General features: G+C 38.9%; 1 protein-coding gene across 3 annotated transcripts in view; it reads left to right on the top strand.

The window, feature by feature from the left end:
* prkcbb (protein kinase C, beta b) overlaps positions 1 to 21,269 on the top strand; it is a 95,604-nt gene that overhangs the window by 24,507 nt on the left and 49,828 nt on the right. For all 3 annotated transcript variants that reach the window (XM_067476483.1, XM_067476482.1, XM_067476480.1), the window contains exon 5: positions 14,897 to 14,979. In XM_067476483.1, the coding sequence (XP_067332584.1) occupies positions 14,897 to 14,979 (83 nt within the window). The remainder of the gene's footprint in view (positions 1 to 14,896; positions 14,980 to 21,269) is intronic.

Below are 21,269 nucleotides of genomic sequence, written 5' to 3'. Positions count from 1 at the left end.
ATTGTGTAAATCTAGTCTCAGCAACACAAAAGGTTTTTCTAAGTCCACCTACATCACTCTTACCACAATAACATCAAATGCCCCCTCTGCTCATTCTTGCATCAGTTATTCACTTTCCTTGCCACTTGTCTCCTACGTGATCACCATCACAAGACCTTTGCTCCGCTCTGTAGTTGCTGTTTGCAGTGAAGGTGATCTATGAATTGAACCTGATCCATTGCACTCGGGACAAATTGGCTGCTGATGATGAGATGAGCTAAATGTCTAAAACATGAATCACAGTGTGTAGGCGGAATGGCCCACCTGGATTACTAACCTGTTGGGGAAGAGATGCTGCTATGCTGCTGTTGTGGGTTTCAAAATGTTTTTCGGAAAAGCCAGCAATGGCATGAGTTCCAAACTATGATCTCATTTTGTAGAACACAAGGTCAGTTTGTGGATGGACAGGTTTAGCAGCATAGTATGTTTCATATTTGTCTTTAACCTCATGGCACATGTCCAAAACAAAGTCAAAACCAGAAGCACATGCGGTATTTAAAGTCAGTTTGTTTTTACGGTATCAGGGTTGTTATAAAATGGTGTTTTTGTGGCTTATAGTGATTTATCTTGTTTTTCATTATACTTTGAAATTTTAAGGATCCCGTCAGTGAAAACGTGTGGTATTTTTCACAGACGTATTTTATCCATTTTGTGTGAGTCGTATGTGCAGATACCATCATACTATTGGCAAATTATGAATCTAAATATGCACAAACATGCACAGTTGCTCCATTTGTGTGTTTTTGTCTTGGGTGTGTGTGTGTTGTCTGATAGAGATCAGCTAACTATGTCACTACTGCTCCTGAGATCCTTTAACCCATTCGTCAATGGGTGGTAACCTAGCAACAAGGACACGAGCCAACAGGAAGGCATCCCAGGCCTCTTTTGATGTGTCTTGCTCCATCTTTCTGATTGTTTCTTTATTTGACTTTTTGCTTTTTTCTGTTATCTGCCTCTTTCTCTCTTTTCACTCCAGCAGTCTGTCCCTGCACCACCCTCAACCTCATTACTTTGCTTTTATTTTTTCCTGTCCCTGTCTTTGTCAGTTTATGAACACAATTGTTGAGTGTGTGACTTTATGTGCTGTATCTACGAGTGTAAGAAAATGAGTGGTTTTTAAACATTATGGACTTATTTTCAGTTTAATATTCTCTCTCTGTTTTATTAAAAACACAGAACTAGAGATATATTGAGATGTGTATCACTTAGTTGTCGGTTTAAGTTATGATGTCATAATTTCTAAATACGATAATGCTCGTGTGTGTGTTTGTGTGTGTGTGTGTGTGTCTGCACATGCAAGAAACATAAGAGGCGGCCAAGCACTGCTGGTCTGTAGCCAAGCATTGACCAAATTCTTGCAGACTGTGTTCTGCTTTGCCCTCAAACACGAACACATGTTTAAGGATGTGTTTCAGACTGTTGGGCCTAGTTTTGTGGCTCTTATTAATTGCTCCCTGCCAGTATGGGGTCAGTCCAAGCAGCTTTTAAACATGCTGCTATCCAGCCTCATCATAAAAAGCCAAATCTAGACTTCTCAGACTGGGGTCTAAATTGCCTTTTATGTCAAAAGCTCAGAAAAAAATAGTCTTTTTTTCAAGTGCTGTCAGTTTTAAGAGAAATGGCAGTGGGGGTCATATTTTACAGAAACAGAAGTTTCTCTGTTAATATTGGTGCCTGTTTCTCCTGTTAAGCCCCCCTCTCCTCTGATGAAATATTTTAATGTAGGGAAGTCAGAGGGAAGTTTGAAAGCATTAATGTACATTTACACCCTAAACTAAAGACATAGAAAACAAATCGAAAATTGGTAAAGTCGCCCCTTAAGAGAGATCTTTTTTCTTGCCATTGCTATGCAGAAGACATTCAGACATTCATATTGACCTTTTAAAGGAGATGAATGGCAGGTCACTACACCCATTGTTTAACTGTCTGAGAAAAGGCAGCTTAACTTTTCATATGTCAATGAAAACAAAATGGCAAAACTCAGCTACTATAATTATCTTTGAGCAGGGTATTGATCCATATTGTTAATAGTTCCAGGCTCGACTTTTGCAATACATTGTGCATTGGTAAATTCTGATATATATCTCATATATTATTTGAGGTATTCTCTTGTAAACCCATTAAAAAAAAACCCAATGACTTCAAGGCAAGGAAGCCGGACATGGAAAAATCCCTCAGCCCTTCAACTGTTTATCTATTTTCCTTTTACCAAATTACTTCATGCATGGAGTTTAGAATTAGGGTGGATTATTATCTACCTCTAGAGATCTCTACAGTAGATCCAGTGAAGAGCAGCGTTTACCCTTCACAGAGCATGAGCGATTTAACAGGAGCCACACAACTTTATGCAGATATCTTCTGATGCAAATATCCTCCTTCAGCTGCAGTCAGCGAGAGCCAATCATGATCATATTGATTCCAGTGGAAGCTGAAGAAAATACTGAAATAAATACCCCACATGACATGAACATTTCATCTTTATGTCAAGTCCTCGCATCCAGTACAACGGACACACACTTGTATTGGTATTGTATTAGAGTATGTTACATATGACTGGACATCTCTGTGCTTTTTGTGTCCATTCTGAAAACAGATAAGATCAGACATGTAGTGTTGTTCCAGCATTTATTTTTCATTATGTAAGGGATTAAAGCATCTTTACAACTTGTATTTAGTTCATTATTTGCTAGTCAAACCTGTTAGTCTCATCGTCTCTCTTGTTAATATCTGCAGCTCTTCACTCTCAACCCTCTGTCCTCTCTCCCACTCTCTCTCACTCATCCTCTTCATACCACCTCTCTCTCTCTATCTCTCTCTCTCTGAATTAATGAGTAAATCAGTAGATTAACTCCAACTGGGTGTTGAGAACGATGACTGTACTCTTCAGCAAATAAAGTACACTGCACATAATGTACAGTAGGCAGTCACACTTAGTATTTCTTTAACGTATACTTTCCTCTGTTATTTTCCTGCTGTCTGGCCCAAAACAGCCGGTATTTCTTGCGGGGGAGTTTAGAGAGAGAGACAGAGAAAGTGGCCATGAAGGGTGGAGGGAGGAAGACAGGAATGAGGAGAAAAGCTGATGTACAGTACACGAGATTACAGGATTTTTTTCTGTGTGTGTGTGTGTGTGTGTGTGTGTGTGTGTGTGAGTTGGCTGGACATGTTCAGCAGCTCTGTGTTTAGGTCATTGTGTGGAGGTAGATGTACTTCTGCCATGAGAGGAAACCAAGAGCCCTCCAGACACACACACACACACACACACACACACACACACAGGGAAAACACTTTTTTAAAACTGGTTTACTGCGTCAATACACCTCCTCGCTGTTCTGTATATAAGGTACCATACTGGCGTGGGGGGTCTTTGTTGATCCTCCTTTAAACGGCTTTCAGAGGTTGAATCACAGGGGAGGTGCTTTCAACACAGCGCCTGTGTAAAAGACCTAAGGCGCCTTGGGGTGTGATGAGGAGAAAATGTTTAGAGTTATGATGGCATTTATTGAAAGACCAACCACTGGGGTTGTAACAGTGTTTGAATAGAGGGTTGTGCATTGTGTACAACATGTTAATGATTATGGTTCCATTTGTCGTTTGAGAAGCTGATCAGACAGAATGTAGCACTGTGGGGAAAACCATGGGGGGCTCCAAAAAAACCACTACAAAGATCAAATGGTTAAAAGAAAGCAGCTGAAATAAGGTCAGTTTCGGGTGATGTAGCCCACACAGTCATGCGTTACGATGGTTGAGTGAACCCAGCCCTAACCAGTTCCCTCTGCCTACTGCTCGGCCTTTCAACATGTGCATGAAATCAGAATTATTTTATCGTAAGGAAAAATGATTGCAATATACTGTAGACTAGACCTAGTTTATGCTGTATTGATGCACATCAACATAAATATTATGTCATAAATGTTTAAAACTTGTTCACTAATACTCGGCTCAGTGCTATGATTTTTTAAAACGATTGATCATGGTGTTATGTCAGTGCTGCTAATGTGGTGTGGTGGTACTGCACTTGTGTAAACTGAACACTTTAGGGTGCTGCTATTTAGTTGATTGTGACTAGGACCTCAAAAAAGGTAATGTCTCCAGGGTAGCATTAATGTGTTAGGGTCTTTATGTACAAAGGGCTAAAGACAAAGAAAAGAGGCAACGGACAATGCAAAGATTAATGTGACCTCTTTAGATATACAGTACAGCACTTTTCTTAGTGTCTGTATATTTTTGCTTGCACAACACAAAACAATTTCATGATCTTTGTTAACTAATCAAATAAATAATTTGTCTGCGAATAATAAATAATTGAAAATACAATAATTGCTAACTGCAGGGTGGTTGAAAAATTGTTTCAGGATTATTTCGTTTCCAAGTTTGTCTTCCCTGACCTTGCACCTCTGTAAGAAATAGTTTGAAGTGCCCAAAAGCAAGTACTGTACTATACCTACACCCACACTGCAGTGGAGCAGTGTATTCACAGACGCTGGACAGCTCCCAGGTCTGAGATTGTACGGTTGTGTCAGTGTGAATCAAACTGGTGCTGACAATAAGTGTTTGCAACCGAATTAACCATGTGAGCCAGAGAGTAAGACGGGGACAGAAAGTAGTCAAGAGAGACAGGAAGGGGAATTAAAAGTGACAGAGAAAAGACAGATGAATGAATCAGACTGAGTGTGGGATGAACGGAGAAGGATGGAGAGAGGCAGGCAGAAGGGATCTGATAGACAGAAATCAAGGGAAGGAGACACAGTGAATGAAAGAGAGTGAGAAGGAAGCAGTGAATGGGAAGGAGAGGTGGAGTGAATGAGAGAGAGAGAGAGGATAAGGGTGGAGGTGTTAGCTGGACCACGTAAAATATCTTGTGCCAGAATTTTTTATTTTTTTCTCATGGCGCTGGCACTGAGCTGAAACTGAAATCGAACAGAGCGTGAAGCCAGCCAGATTGTAGTGGTTCCTGAAAAGGCCGGATTTTTATTGTTTTTGTCACCGTTTTTTTTTCCCTAATTGAATGTAAGATACAAAGAGAAAGAGAGAGCTGCTATTTACAGGAGGTGAACACTGCTACAGTATGCTGCATTTGTACACAATTATTTAGTCAGTTTTAAATTGTACACTCTATTGTTATTTGTGCTTCTCCCCAGCGGCTCGTCTGTGTCCTTCCTTTTTTTTACATTTATTTTTAATTTTGTTGCTTGCTATACAGTGCATTGTGTAGCGTGTTGTACTACTCCGAGAGCTAAAGAAATCAGAGATAAAGGCCTTGTATGTGTACTGGCCAACACACCTGGTTCTGATTGCAATCTTCTTGTCAGATTCTGTATGTCCAACTCCATCATCAAACTATACATATTGTTATTAAAAAGTAGTCAAGCTACAGCGTTATGTCATTATGCCAATACATCCACAAGCAATGAAGTATTGGATGCTATGAGGCTACAGTAGCTAGCCAGTAGACTAATAGGAGACTAAGAAATACTGTACTGGGTTAGTCTATTTAGTAACAGATTTAAGTGGTAACGCTAATAAAAAAAAAAAAAATCTTACAAGGGTTTAAAAAAATGGGAAACAATCATAAAATGTATTTATTTTTTACGTAAAAGATGTAAAAGGTTTTTTGATACAAAAATTATGATACAAAAAACTAAGAGACTAACTAAGTTATTCAGTTCTAGTGACCTGACCACAAAGCAGCATTGAGCATATTGCACACGAACTGTCACCTGAAGTGTCAGCTGACACTGCAGTTATTTATATATATATATATATATATATATATATATATATATATATATATATATATATATATATATATATATATATATATATATATATATATATATATATATATATATATATAAATAACTGCATTCTGACCAGTAAAAATGAACTACAGTTGCATTTCGAATAGTCACAATTCCTTTGTGGATATCACAAATGACCGGTCATCATTGGGCTGTTTTAGCAGAATTCAAATTTCAGATACATGGAATTTATTTATATGGTATTATTTATACTAATATATTTATATGGTAAAGAAGGTAATTTGCGATATCTGAAATTAAAGATTTCACATAACGGATAGTCAGAATTGAATTGTAGATACCTTTTTAAATTCATTCTCCCATTTAAGTCAATGGGACAAACTGACTAGTCAAAATGTAATTACATGTATCTTTAAAATTCTGACATTAAAATGTAGTTTCAAACATTTTAAATTACCTGTCATAAATATATTGCAGATATCTTAAATGCTAAATGTTAAATGGTCTTACAGTGGAAAGCGTCTTACACTACCTGCCCACAATTTACATGTTACAATAATGTACCTATATACCTTTCACCCTGACAACACAAAAGTAATAACAATATTTATAGCTGCTGATTGTAGATACTTCAAGCTTACTGCTTATGGTGCTGCTGGCAGTCACGTGCGCAACATTTAAAATTTTTTTAAACTTTTCACACATCATTACTGGGGACAGCTGTAGCTCAGTTAGTAAGGCAGTCGTCCACGGACCACAGGGTCAGTGGTTTGATCCCCGGTCCTCGCTGTATGTCTCTGGGTAAAACACTGGACCGCCAACAGCCCTTTCCCATCCCCAGCTGTGCAGTGCCGGTCCAAGCCCGGTTGAAATTGGGGAGGGTTGCGTCAGGAAGCGCATCCTGTGTAAAAACTGTCCCAAATAAACATGTGGACAATGAACCGCTGTGGTGACCCTGAACTCACAGGATAAAGCCGAAAGTACAAAAAAACCCATTATTACTGGGAAAAGTAGTATTATTATAGTAAGGCGTCGCTAGTAAAGTGAACACTGGTGTCCTGACACAAGTGCAATGAAATGACAAAGTGTCAGTCTGCTCTGTATAATTGTAAAAACAAAAGGCAGAAAGACTACTTTGTTTTCTGTTACAGAAATACATAAACTGAATAGAAAACAATGAATGGAAAAGATCTGTTATTTCAAACCCTTTTGCCATCAAAGACTACAATTTAAAAAGACGTTTCTGTGAAAATGTAAGAGATTGTTGGGTTTTGTTTACTCTGTTGTTTTTTTTTTCCTTGCCTCATGCTCATCACCAACTCAAGGTCCCAGTTTTTGCTGCCAAGTGAAAAACCTCTTTGTTTTGCCATGATAAAACACTGAAACAACATGAGAAATGATGGATGTAGAGGAGGAGGAGGAGAAGAAGAGAAAAAGATAGATTGATGGAAGGGAATGAGAGAGAAAGAAGAGGAGTGATATGGGTGTGCTGACTCACTCTGACCCTTCTCCCTGCTTCACCAGTGGCATCGTGGGTATTTATACATTGGCGTAGGATGTTCAGCCCCCTTATATAAGCCCTTACACACACACACACACACACACACACACACACACACACACAGGGAGGTGCCCAAGTTGAATGGCATGTTTAGTTCAGATTATCGACTTTCTTCCCTTTTGCTTTTTCTTCCTCATCATCTTGATGCTGTTCCTCAGGTATTCTGTCTTCCACCCCACTCACCAGGATGTTTCCTGTCTACTTAGACAGTAGGAAGAGAAAGAAACAGAAAAAGGAACAGAAGACTGGCTCGCCTGTACCTCTCTACACGCTGTTTAAACCCTGTGCCAGGTCTACCTGGCTGCAGTCATGGGGAACATCTGGTGGCAATGTTTTGTACTCGCGGTAGAGTTACTGGTCAGCCTTTATACCAGTCCATGGGAAAATCAAATTGGAGGCTGGTGCCTCAGTGACCAGAATTAGTTTTTGAATGCACATGTGCAACACTGCACAGAGCAAGCCCATTGTTCTCAGTGCGCAGTGTCTGTACAGTGTGCACTGTCCTTATCTTGTATCCAAAGTTCATTTCATACTCTGCAATGATTATGAAGAAACGTGAACCCGAAAGCCCCCCACATAATTTAGATCCTCCGTTTGGGACCGCTTGCCTTTCAGAAACATTAAGTGGGTCAGATTCCAAATTTTGTGTCAGTATTGTTAAAGCTGAGCCAAATTAAGATGTTTACTTGTTCGTCACCACATCACTACAATCTTAGCCAGTGTTTTGTTTGTTTCTTGTAACCTCAGTGACAAAGGTCCTCTAACCTTAAGCTGGGCAGACTGTGTCAATTTGGCATAATTTTAGCCCCATTATGTTTGCTCTATGAAGCTGTGCGGTGTGAGCAGCATTTTGGCTCCTGTTCAATCACACAGATAATAATTGATTCAGCTCCCGGACGATAATACAGTACTGTACAATCATGGCTGTCTTAAAAATATTATACAAGTATAAATATATAATATATTATAAAAGAGGTAATAGATCATGGGAATATTAATGTACATGTGGTTAAAACACTGGAAACATTTTAATGTTGTGGCTGATTGCTGTGATATAGGTAAGTTTGCCAAAGGAGTTTTTCAACAGCCATGCAGCGCCATAATATTCATTTCCCCTTGCTGTTCACTTTTCGCTGTAGAAAAGTCCAATTAAAATGTTTACTGTGAGTTAATGGTGCAATCTGTAGGATTTGGTCGCAAAAAAAAAAAAAAAGTTTGTTGGTGGATCACGTATTTATAAATAATAAATAATTTGTTTATATTTGTACCAAAGCACAGTTCTGATGGAGGTTTCTTCCATTGAAGGGGGTTTTTCCACTTCTCCATCAACAAGTGCTTGCTCACGAGGGATTTGTTGGGTTTCTCTATAATTCTGTACCGTACATTGCAAGGTGCCTTGAGATGGTTCTTTTGAGAAATACAACTATAAATAGTAAATTAAATTCTTTCTAGACACCAAACTCAAGTGGTGCTACATGTCCACCAAATTAAAGCTGCTATTTTGAAAATGTGAAATTTTCTTCTTTAAAGCAAGTGTTTAATTTGTCCTCGGAGCTACTAGAAACTTAGCTATTATAAGCAACATGGCAGCCTACGTAAAAGACAGATATTAAAGCTCACTCTAAGCCAAAGAAAATTGCACACTATCGAGAACATAATTATGAATACTACATTCCACTTTGGGTAATAGGTCCCTGTAAATCTTACACAATTACTTAACCTAAGATGTTGCACTTAATTAACACTAAGTGCTAATTTTAAGCCATACCACGAAACTTTTCCAAACCTAACCAATTTATTTGACCAATGTAACACTTCATGAGCCTAAAATGTGATCGTTTCATAACCATCCATAGCAGCATGATTGAAATTTTTACCACGACAAGTTATTTGTTAACTTGTTATTGCTCTGAATATTTGTTTCCTAGTCAAGTATCAAAACCTTAGATTTTGTTAGTTATACTGTAGCAGATATTTAACCAGGGAGCCCCGCGTGTCTGTGTTTGTACAGGTGATATATTATAGGTGATGTATTTTAAGAGCTATATGTTAATAAATATGTCTAACTAGGTTGATCAGACTCTGCGTGTGATGTAGTGTTGAACCTGGCCGCTGAATCTGAGAGCAGCTAAATCTGGGACATCGATGTACAGCATGTCACTGCGTTTCCTATGCACATGCACACACCTAAAAATGCACAAGCGCACACACATACTGGCAGCTCATTAGAGGAAAAGGCTGAGGAGAACATCAGTGTTCTGCCAGCAATTAATGAACCGAATTATACTGGAACAAGATGGAGAGGAAAATGGTAAAAGGTGGCAGGAAAGAACTGTAATAAAAGCAGCTGGACTTTCTGCAGTTTTATTATTTATTTTTTAATTGAGATGTCTTCTAAATTTACAGTGTCCTAGGTGTTGGCTGATGTAAACTTGATGTACTGTAAGTGTGCTTTGTGCAAACTGTAATGATACACAAAGAGCCTGATGGCGTGATGTAAATTGACAACCGGTGGTTATATAATGATGACATGTGCCTGTTGTGGAGTGATAGGGTCAGCATGGGAGACCTCGAAGGGCTACAGCTGACAAAAATGTTTCAAATAGGAGCCGTGTGTGTTAGTAGGGTTTAATGACACTCCTTAAGTGCAGTTACTGCAGCCAATTTCTTTTTTTTTTGTTATACATTGACTGCTGAATGGTAGCTGGAATAGGCTCCAGCCCCCTCACAACCCTGAACAGAATAAGCGGTTAAAGATAATGGATGGATGGATGGATGGATAGTAATTCTACTGTTGTAAAATTTCAGAAAATAATGAAACTTGCTCATTAAAACTTCCCAGAGCTGCATCCTGCACCCTAACATTTTTAGTTTCCTAGGTCCCAAACTAAAAATATTCAGTTTACTATCATGTATTACAAAGCCAATCAGCAAATTGTCACATTTGAGAGGCCTCAGCAGGACATTTATGTTAGAAATTAGTCAATGAATAATTGGTTATCAAAGTCGGTGCTCATCTGTCAGTCAATTATCTGACTACAAATCACATAGCATATATGTGATTTTCATTGTTATTGCACATATGCTTGAATGTAAATGATGTCAAACGTAATGAATGTGGACAAATGAAGTGACCTTGCATGCAGATGCATGCCCTCTTCTAGGAAAATAGGCGTGAGGAAAACATTGCTTTTGGGACAACATGAACAAGTTATTGCTTGGATAGCAGAGGATATGTTACAGGTCATGAAATTACACCACAGGAAAAAAAAAAAAAGAAATACACCAGTACAATAAAGCAGATTTAAACTGCAAAAACAATGAATGCAAAATTAATTTTACAGCAAGGCCACATTAATTGCATTGATTAAAATAATTGAATTGTAATCGTTACATACACAATCTTCATAGGCTGTATGTGTGATCTTGCACAGCACACAGGATGAAATGTCTATTCTCCTCAGTCCAATTAAGCTAATAGCAACAAAAGTTGCTCCGCATTGGCTGAGGGTGGATGCAGGGTGCAAACTGCTGCATGTAGTGTAACTTAATGCTCTGATGGTGTTACAGGTAGACTCCACAGGTGCACTACATGCCTGCTTACCTCTAAAGCCCCCTAAGCACAGATTACATAAGCACTGATGTAACAGAGTGATGAGAGAGGGAAAAGTGAGAGCAAAGTTAAGGGCACAGAGACAAAAACTGTAACTGTTTGTTTCAGTATGTACTGAATGCCAAACTGTGTGTGTGTGTGTGTGTGTGTGTTATCTAGGAATATTTAATGTATGTAATAAATAATGAAGACACATGGGCAGGGTGTGAGCTACACCAAAGTCTGACTGCGATCAGGTCACAGAGAGGGCAGTGAAGAGTGTGTGAGGGATACATGCAGGTGACAACTTCTAACTGTTGGATAGTGATTGATGGAGGTTTAATGGCTTTATTTTGGTGTCACTTTCAAGGACCATCAAGTGAGATTTCAAATATAATTGTTTTGTAGTATGTGAAATGTATCAGTGACTCACAGATGGGGACAGGAAGAGCAGGATGATTGTTGTGGTATGGGCCAGGCTTCGAAAGAGATCTATCACAGCTTATGGGCTTTGCAGACCGCTTAGGGACACTATGGGAGAAGATAAAGAGAGAGACAAAACATGACAGCCAGTGCAGCAAGGATGGATAAACGCGAATTTTGAAAGTCCTAATACTGTGGATGGACCTGACGCAGCCAGTTCATGCAAGAATACTAAGGTCATCTCTGAGTTGATGCTGTTATGTGAGGAGGAATGGGCGAAAATCCCTTCAGTGTTTGTTTGGGCTTCCTTTGTCTAGTTTTTCAACTTGCTTGAAAATGGGATCTCGTTTTAGGCCACAGTGATAGGCAACATTCAGAAAGGTTCACAAACTTCTACGAGTCACTGTAAATGCCATTTTGCCAGATTATATTGTCAACTTTCTGTCCATTACTACAAACGGGTTTGTACTGTCGTGTGTGACAATCATTAGACCCTGTAATTATTATTTGGTAAATGGAAGGAAGAAGGTCACACGTCATTTTTGGAACAGAATGTTTTTGTAAAGACGTATTGTTTGTTTTGCCCCTAGAGTCGTTTTGTTGAGTGTAATGTTCTATTTTAGCGACAGGTGTGTGTGTGTGTGTGTGTGTGTGTGTGTGTGTGTGGTTAAGGATTTGGCAGTAGCAATACAAAAGAGCAGTTGCCTTGAAGCAATATGTGCACATAGCTCACTGTTTCTGTCTCTACCTCAGTCCCTCCACCCTCACTCTGTGTATTCAATCTGCAATATCATTGGAATGAGTGGGTGGTCTTTGTGTGTGTGTGTGTGTGTGTGTGTGTGTGTGTGTGTGTGTGTGTGGTATTATCATAGTGAGTGGGCGGTGTGACCAAAAAGAAGATATTGTGTGGGAGTGAAGTAATGTTGAGGTGCCTGATTTCTGTGTGTGAGTGTGTGTGTGTGTGCGTGCGTGCACGAGCATGCCTGTGTCTGTGTTGGTGAGAAAGTGTTTGTATTAATTATAAGCACTCCAATCAGTGCAGGGTTGACAGCAGAATCGAATTAAATAGAATTTGATAGAATATCAGTTCTCCAGATATGTAAATGAGCCTGTGCTGGAGGTTACTGCAGTTAAACCTAGTGTAAATATATTATTTCAATATTCTATTGTGGTAACACTGCACCAAACATAAAGGTTTCTCTACTAAATGTAATATATACCTAACCATGAGTTAATCTATCTGGATATTTTGATATTTATGATCTAGTGCTAAGCAGTTTAAATAAGCAAGCTTAGAAAAATGACATTTGCTGTGCAAAGGCATTTTCGAGCACGATAAACACATTCTGCACCATATGCAGTAAATTAAAGTTAAATACAACTGCTATTTAAAGACAGCGAAAAGGTAATCAGGACACAGGACACTTAAAGCGCATCATGCAGGTTAACAGCCCCTATGAATCAGAATTTCAGGAAAGTGAGGTACAAACTAAAAACTCCATTTGTATGTAATATAAAGAGAGAGAGAGAGAGAGAGAGAGTTATGGATGGATATATGTGGATAGATGGATGGATATGAAATTGGTAATAAAATGTGATCTGGTCTTGCAAATATGAACTAACATTTATAGGCTTCTAATCAGCTGTAGGATGTCCGAATGCCAATACTGCCATCGGGGCCAATACTGCCTTTGTGTGCTTGTACTTGTCAGATGTCATGTCAGATACATGTCAGAACATGTCAGATACTGCACCTGATGTCATGTTAACCTTCGCAGGCAGGAGGAGGTGGAACCATTTCTGTGTTTTACAGCTGTTTGAAGATCACTGACAACAACAAAATTAAAGCCTAATGCAAACTGTTCTGCGCAAAAATCTTCAGATCTAGTTACTAACAGTCATACTCATGTTTCTCAATAATATAAAAAAAAATATTCAAAACTTTGCTTTGCTAGCTCCAACTTCATCAATTTGACAACGCAGACGCAGCATGAAGAAACATGCTGCGAAAAGCCACAGCACAACCAAATGGAGAGACGTGCTGCAAAATGCTACAACGCAATGGAAATGGCTCCAGGATCAACTAAAAATGCATTTGCTAATCTAAATTTCCGTCATTTTGTGTCCCCTGGAAACATTGCTATGACTGTTGTCTGCAATGGTTTCGGGGGACACTAAGAAGTGACGTACATTTAGATTTGTAAATGATTGACTACTTTGCCGGATAAAAACGTGAGGGTTGCAACAGGAAGGGCATCCGGCGTAAAAACGCAGGCCAAATCAACGTGTGGAAGACGTTCCGCTGTTGTGACCCCTGAAGGGTCAAGCCGAAAGCCGTCGAAATGATCGACTACTTTATTCTTAGCAGTCGCTCCATCACCTGTTTTGGATGCTGCTATGATTAAGTACAGCGCTCCTCTGTTCCTTCCCTCAGACATACACGCTGTGTAAATATACTCGGGGGTATAATCATAAGGACTGTGCATGTTTGTGTGTTTCTATGAGATATTTTTAAACTGTGTTTGCCTTGCCTGTCAGTGGAACTGACACCAATCGGGGTGGAGACGACAGACTCTCTGTGTGCCGGAGCTTTCACATGCTTATGCACTGTTGATTGTTACCAACCTGAGAAGTGGAGCCATGTTACGCTTTTCATCTCATCGTGATTGCACACGCGTTGATGTGTAAACAAATCTGTGCTTACTGGAAGAAAAAAAAAATCTCTAATACGCCACTTTAAAGTGTAAAAACGGATTTTTATTTTTTTTATTCTATTTATAGCAAACTTTGACTTTTTGGAAATCATTTGGGTAAAGCAGATACTGTAACATGAATGTGAGGTTACATTGTTACACTGCAATGTAGACATTTAGAAAAGTGGCAACAATTATTGTGTCTCCTGCAACGTTGATCGAGAGTCTGTGGCTCCTGAGACAGAAGCATTTTTCAGTACATTTGCCACAACACATAGAGGTTAAGCAAGTGCTTCTTCTTAGACACCAAATAAATTCCAGCTTTTACTTCAGTTATCGCACTTTATGCTCTGACTGCCTTTGACTTCATACACACAGTGTAATGAACATAATCTGATTAAAAACTGTGAGCAGCAGAGGCAGGCCGACTGTTGATGAATGTCAGTGCACTTGGCTGCATTCTGCCTTGAGAGGGCCAAACGGGAGCTGGCGCGCGTGCAAACATACAAGTAGTTGCCAGGCTAAGCTTCGGGAGTGGGAAGTATTCAAGCTAGTTTCAGGTCATTATCAGACCAGTTTTCTTGGACAGATACTTGTAGATTGTTCATAATGCTGGTGGTTTGAGTGAATGTATCATTTTAAAACTAACGGTTACGTATCTGAAGTGATTACTTTGCAAAGATATAAGAGGATTAGTGATGTTTTAGTTCTTTGGATTCCAGAACAGCATATTTCATGCAGAGGGCTACAGTCTATGATGTGTTTTTTCCCTAGACAAATGGTGATAAATGACTTATGTAATGAATCTTTGTGTCTCTCTCCACAGTCTGCTGTTTTGTGGTTCACAAACGTTGCCATGAGTTCGTCACCTTCTCCTGTCCAGGAGCTGATAAGGGACCCGCATCTGATGTAAGTACACATAAACCGGGCTTTTTAAACCCGATTACTGTTTTTAAGTGAGAGAATGAGTAATGGAAGACAGACGTAACGAGGGAGACCGAAGCCCTCGTCGCCTGACGGAGGCAGTGTTACGGTTGAGCGGCCGGCACCATTTTCTCTTTTCATTTTCCTTTTTCCGTCTCAACGTCAAGCAGTCACACACACATAATGAATATCTCTAATGAGCAAATGGTACTTTATCATTCTCTAAAAGTCCACATATTGGCAACATGACACTGCGGCTAAGTGTTTCTTTGAGGAATCTTATGTGTTCTTTACTTTTTCTCATGCTTTGCTCTTGTAAGAAGTTTTCATTTATTTACTTTAAACACAGAATTACAGTGGATATTTTGAGTTTTAAGTTTAGATTTGTTTGTACACTGTATAAATATAAAGCACAAATGAAAATTCTACACAGATGTGGAACTGATCACTCAGCCATTTGCTTCATTTACTTTTGTCCTACTGAACTGACACATCATCCTGATATCCAGATGTGGTATTATAAAGCCTTAATAAATTCACGGAATGCTACCTGTCCTACACCAAACACACAGAATTAGAAATTAGTGACGCATTTAGCAGCTAAAGAGCCTGATATTACCCACATGAATTGGTGGAAGTGAAAAAGCTCTAAGAGTCAGTTGACATCAAATAAAGCCGATTTGTATCCCCCTGTGTTCAACTTTATACCCACACTCAATGTTGTCGGAGGCTAAAAGTCATGCTTGACCGGATTTTATTAATTCTTATTGAACGCTAAGCATTTTCGTCACTGCTTTACTAATAGAAAGCGCCTCTAAGTGCTACTTATCATATTCTCATCTGCCCTCTCAAGGAGCTGAGAAGTACAGTGTAGTGTCTTTTGCGTGTTTTTTATTGTCAAAATGCCAACCTGTCCTCAAGTCCGTCATTTCAGGCTGGGCCGCCTTTCTGCCTCTTAAGAGCACTCTGAGGATCTCCATCCTCTCAAAAACCCAGAGGTCTTTAAGTTCCTGTGCCTTGTATTTACCTCCCTCTGGAGTGCCCTTTCTGTCTGACAAGAACACTTAGTGAACCGCCTCCAGAGGAAACGCTGTTGTGCGCTGTTTGGCTTCCTGTGGTATAGTCTGTATGAGTGATAGTTCTCTGCACTTTTTTCTCTTATGTTATTATAGATCTGTGTGTCTAGCAACTGTTGCTTCTTGTTAGTCCACCTTTCTCACTTCTCTTTCTCTCAAATAGCTTCGAACACAAACCTTGTAGCCTAAATCACAGTTTCTTTCTTTTAAAACATCTTCAAAAGCCTTTTATTTGACATTTTGAAACTTGCTTCCTTCAACTCTGTTTTCATCTACTTCGTCTGAATTCTCCTTCTCTTTTTTGAGGCATGTCTCTTTCTATTTTTGGCAAATGTTTAACCTCCCCCTAAATCTCTCTCTACACCATCCCTGCCTCCATATGTGTCTTTATTCTGTACAATGTCTATTTAAATACCACTCCACCCAGGGGGGTCCCTGCTCTTAATTACGGGGCCTTACCACCCCCGCCGTGTCACTTCCTTAATGAGTTTCTGGCCTTACGACCTCACTTTCTGCACAGTGGAAATTTAAATATCACTGCTACAAACTGGCTGCTCGTTTAAATAGAAGACAAGAAGACGGGTATCTTCATCTTGTGGTTATATAAGAATAGCAAAAGGAGAAATGCAAAGATTTATAACATCATTCTTTTTAGCAAATTCCTTGAATTTCATAGAATTTATAATAATAAAATGGTTTTGATGTGTTAGAGTAGGCCACTTATCTTTACATTTTCACCTCATCACAAAATCACCAAGATTCTGAAGAAATGTCAGTAGATTATAAAGGTGCTCAGACCTTGTCATGGGACATTTGGAACAGCTGTCAGATTTATACAGTGTGACACAACGTTTTCACCCATGCACACCTGCACACAAGTGGCTTTGAAACACCGATAGTTTCAACAGCTATTGACAGTTATTATTGTTATTTTCAGCTCAATCAAGAGCTTGTTCAGAAATCTTGAATAGTTTTATCTTTGAAAATGTTTTTTCTTCTTTACATGGTTGGTTTGTTTCCCAAGAATATCTTTAGTTTGTATAGTTCTGTAATTATCAGAGCAAACAGCTGCATTTCCAAATGTTTACATGTATTACATTTAATTTACTTAATGTATTACTATTTAATGTACAATGCCAGGATAATGAGCTCTGCATTATAGTATGCAAATAGTTGTGAAATACATCTCTGTGTAGAGCTCAAATGATCTCCAACATGAACTCAAAGCTTTAATTTTTTTGCTGCATTTGTTTGCTTTATATGTAAAGTCAATATCTTTGGGTTCTGGAAATGAATTCTATCTCAGGGGGAAAAAAAGCCTAAATCTTTCTCTGAGTTCTTTCTTGATGCGTATTTTGTTGAATAAGCCCTCTGTGGGTCACACACATATGAAAAAACAAGCGAAGCATGTTATGCTTTGTGAAGAACATGTGATGCACTGGAAACAGCAGTAATGCAGGCAGGATGATTATTTACTATATAATAATGTAGAAATAGTAATGTTGTGTCACTGTCTGCAGCAATCAGCCCTCCGCTGCCATCGTACCTCCTACCAACCCTTCATTGTTACATCTCTCTCTCAGCTGCGTATGTTTAAAAGAAGAAGTCAATTATAGATCTGGGTTAATAGAATGGGCTCCCTACGGGAGAGGTCGAGGGATGTGATCCTCTAATGAAACCTACATTTCAGGCACACAGCCTGCCAATGGTATAGAGCTCAGTTTTTGTGTAGAGAGTGTTTTTACTTGTGTATATATGCATATCTATATATATGAGGCTAAGAAACTGGTTAAAAAAAAAATATAATAATGGAAGACGTATATTGATCCTAAAGTTAAGGATTTGTTCACATGTCATCAAATTCTGTTTTTCCTTTTTGCTTTTAAAAGTAAGATTCAAAGGGATCTACTGTATTATAAAAAATGTAATATATTTTCCTTATGTGGAGATCATATTTGTTTGCCAGCTGAAACTAAAAGTGTGGTTTCACATTAAATCTAAATATAAACGCAGGTACATCCAGATAATCACGATATATTTACCAGTATGTGTGACCAGATGGATAAAACCGCACTGAAACGACACGGTAACATTTGAGAACTGAGAAGGCCTGCAACAGCGATAGAGAGATTGTGATTAGCATATGCAGGAAGGGAAGGAGGAGGGGGATTACGTTGAGGGTGTGAAGACGAAATCACCACCGTGACCCTCTCTGTACACCATTCTTCCTTCTCTTCTTATCACTGCTTCATTTTCTTTCCACCGCTTTTCTTGTGTTAGTCGTCTTTTCCAAGAATGGACGCTTTGTGTAGCTCCCTACGTCAAGACAATGTTCTTTAAAGGCTGCAGTCTCTCACGCTCAAGCACTTAAAGATTCCCCAGAGGAAGAATTACAAGCCTGAGGGTTATAAACACAGTGGCACTGCATTTGTTTTATTGATCAGCACAGAACGAGGCAGCACCAGCAGCTCCTGTTTTATTACATTTTACTTGTGTTCCTTTCTGCAGATAACTGAATGTGCGTTCTGTTATTGAACAAGAGTGGGTGGAAAGACTTTTACTGTAAATATAATTTGAAGGAAAAAAAAGTTTGCTCTGTGTTCTACATGAAAAACACATTCTCTTTAAGCATTAGAGCAATTTCAGCATTAATTTTTGGTCGACTGAGGTCATTTTCAAATGTATGTGTATCTTCCACGTAGCATAATTTACAACACAGTACAAATAACTGAAATCAATAATGGTTCTTGAGACTAATGCCACAATAACCATTTTGGGTTCCACAAGAACAGTTAAACAATCTTTTTTTGTCAGTAAGTTGTTCCACAAAAAACCTTTTAGAAGCCTTTTCTTCAGAGAACCATTTGTCAGTGGTCCTTAAAGAACCAGTCTTGGTGCCGCAACCACTTGTGGATGGTTCCTTGAGCGAACATAAAAGATTCCACAAAGAAGCTTTATTAAATTATTCAAATGGATCTTTTTAATCTGAGAATTTCAAAATAAAAGATGAGATTGTAAAACAAATGAATGGACACAGTTATTGTATTAAAGAACACTAATTGGTTGGATTTATGGCCACTCATTGTTAGTCTTTATTAAGAAATGGCTTTAATGGCTGTTTAATGGCTTGTATTTCATATTGTTAATATTTGATTTTGGTACTACATACTAAGTTTTTTTTTAAAGAGCCCGAGTAATTTGTTTGTATTCAGACTTTTGTTTGGATGCTTAACTTGATTTCAAATAAGTGACTTTGCTCACTTACACGGCTTTGATGAGGCCCAGTTTTGCTCTCTCTTTGCATTCGTGTCTTTGTTGTTTGCCTCTCTGTGAGGCCTTTGATTCCTTTCACGCTTTTGATTTTACTCCCAAAGAAATCAGGCTATAAAAAAGTGGACAAACTGCACTTAGTGCGTCTAGATCCAGTGAAATGAGATATGATGAGATGCTGAATGGACTGCATTTGTTCTGACACTTTTTTTTTTTTTTACCATTTTACACAGACTCATAACAGTGGAGCTGCCATCTACGGTGACAACATATTCAGTTCCCTCCTGTTTTCCTTACTTCTTGTGTATCTCATACTAAAGTGTTTCAGATCTAACAGAATTGAACATAAAACAAAAGCAAAGCGAGGAAACACAATACTCTGGACATGTTTTAAACGGTAATTATATTAATTCAACCATAATTCATGATGTAATAGCAACTAGACCTGTGAGAAAATAATTCACCCCTTTACTCACTACATACAAAAATACTACAAACAAATGACTCGGGGAGATGTTACAAAAGCTATTTTAAGGCTCTGGGACTCCACAGACCCACAGCGCGAGACATTATAGATTGACGAACTCTACCATTAGTGGCTGATCCTCCAAAATTAGTTCAGAACATGGTAATGGCTGTGTTCTTGGTCTATAATCTTTTGTGACTGAATGAAGTCGCAGAAGATCCAAGGAAACCATCCAATGAAATGCAGCCCTCTCTCATCTTGGTAAAAGTACAGTTTCATGACTCCACTAGCTGCAACACATGGGTAGAAATGGCATCAGGGTATAGTGGTAACATGGAAACCACCGCTATTCTACCTCAACGAAGATGAACTCAAAAAAAAGCATGAAAATACTAATGACTTTTGAATATGCCTGGTGATTTTGAGGAGCAACTGCATGTAGGAGTTATTGGTGTGAGATGGTATTTGATGGGTCACACTTTAGATATGTCCTTACTCAAGAAGAGCGAAAGAAAAACAAGTTTTATGTCAGTGACTCTGCTTTTCTCTCTGCCTGTCACACAGCATCATGAATGACGACGTGTGTGTGTGTTTGTGTGTGTGGGATAATGACTGATGTTAGCACTGAAAATGATGGACAGCTAAGTGTTGAACCAAAACAAAAGGAAGACTAGGGAGGGAAAGAAAGCGCAATGACAAGATAACAGTCAAAACAGTGTGTGTGTCTTAGCACTGACTAATGGCTGCAGTCACTGTTCTGGCAGTGTGTACTGCTGTTATGAGCGGACATTCGGTATTAGCGTAAAGATGCTCGCTAACACACCATATGCCGAGCAGTAGATCTGCAGGAACATCGCACTGTACCATCTGATTTTAAGAAGTGGGGTCTCCGTGAGTAAACTTTGGTGAAGCAGGAGGCTGGAACTTTTGCAGAAGTTGGCAACTTCCAGGCAGTGGAGGTTACGCACACAGAAATGTTTGTGTGAAATAATAAAGAGCGTTTGAAATAAAAGAAGTAGCAACTTTCAGGAGCAGACTCTACCTTTTTTTTTTTTTTTTTACATGATTTTATTACAGTACAATGGTCTCAAAGCATGCACTGTATTACACAGTCAGAGACAGAAAATTTGGGTCCCACCATTTTGGACTAGACCCGAGTGGTGTGTTCAATCAATCAGAAGCTGGAAGTTGAGGGTTGTGCAGGGATAGTTGGAAAACAAAGAGGGCTGTGGCCCAGAGTTAGACACTCCTGGTCTAGACTATTTAAATCGGCATCCACTTAATGGATTTCCACAACATTTTTTTTTTTATTTATGGCAGTCAGAGGATGAATGCCAATGACTTCGGTACCCCTCTAACCTGTGGTCTATAGTACTCTGACTGGTAAGAAGCATCAGTCAACGATTTAGAAGTGAAGACCTTTAAGCTGCTGCATTCATGCAATATCACAAGGCCTTTGTTAA

Source organism: Channa argus, chromosome 15, assembly GCF_033026475.1.
Source record: "Channa argus isolate prfri chromosome 15, Channa argus male v1.0, whole genome shotgun sequence".
NCBI classification, from domain to species: Eukaryota; Metazoa; Chordata; class Actinopteri; order Anabantiformes; family Channidae; genus Channa; species Channa argus.
The sequence above is the reverse complement of the archived record's forward strand: the minus strand, read 5'-3'. Positions and strand labels throughout refer to the sequence as shown.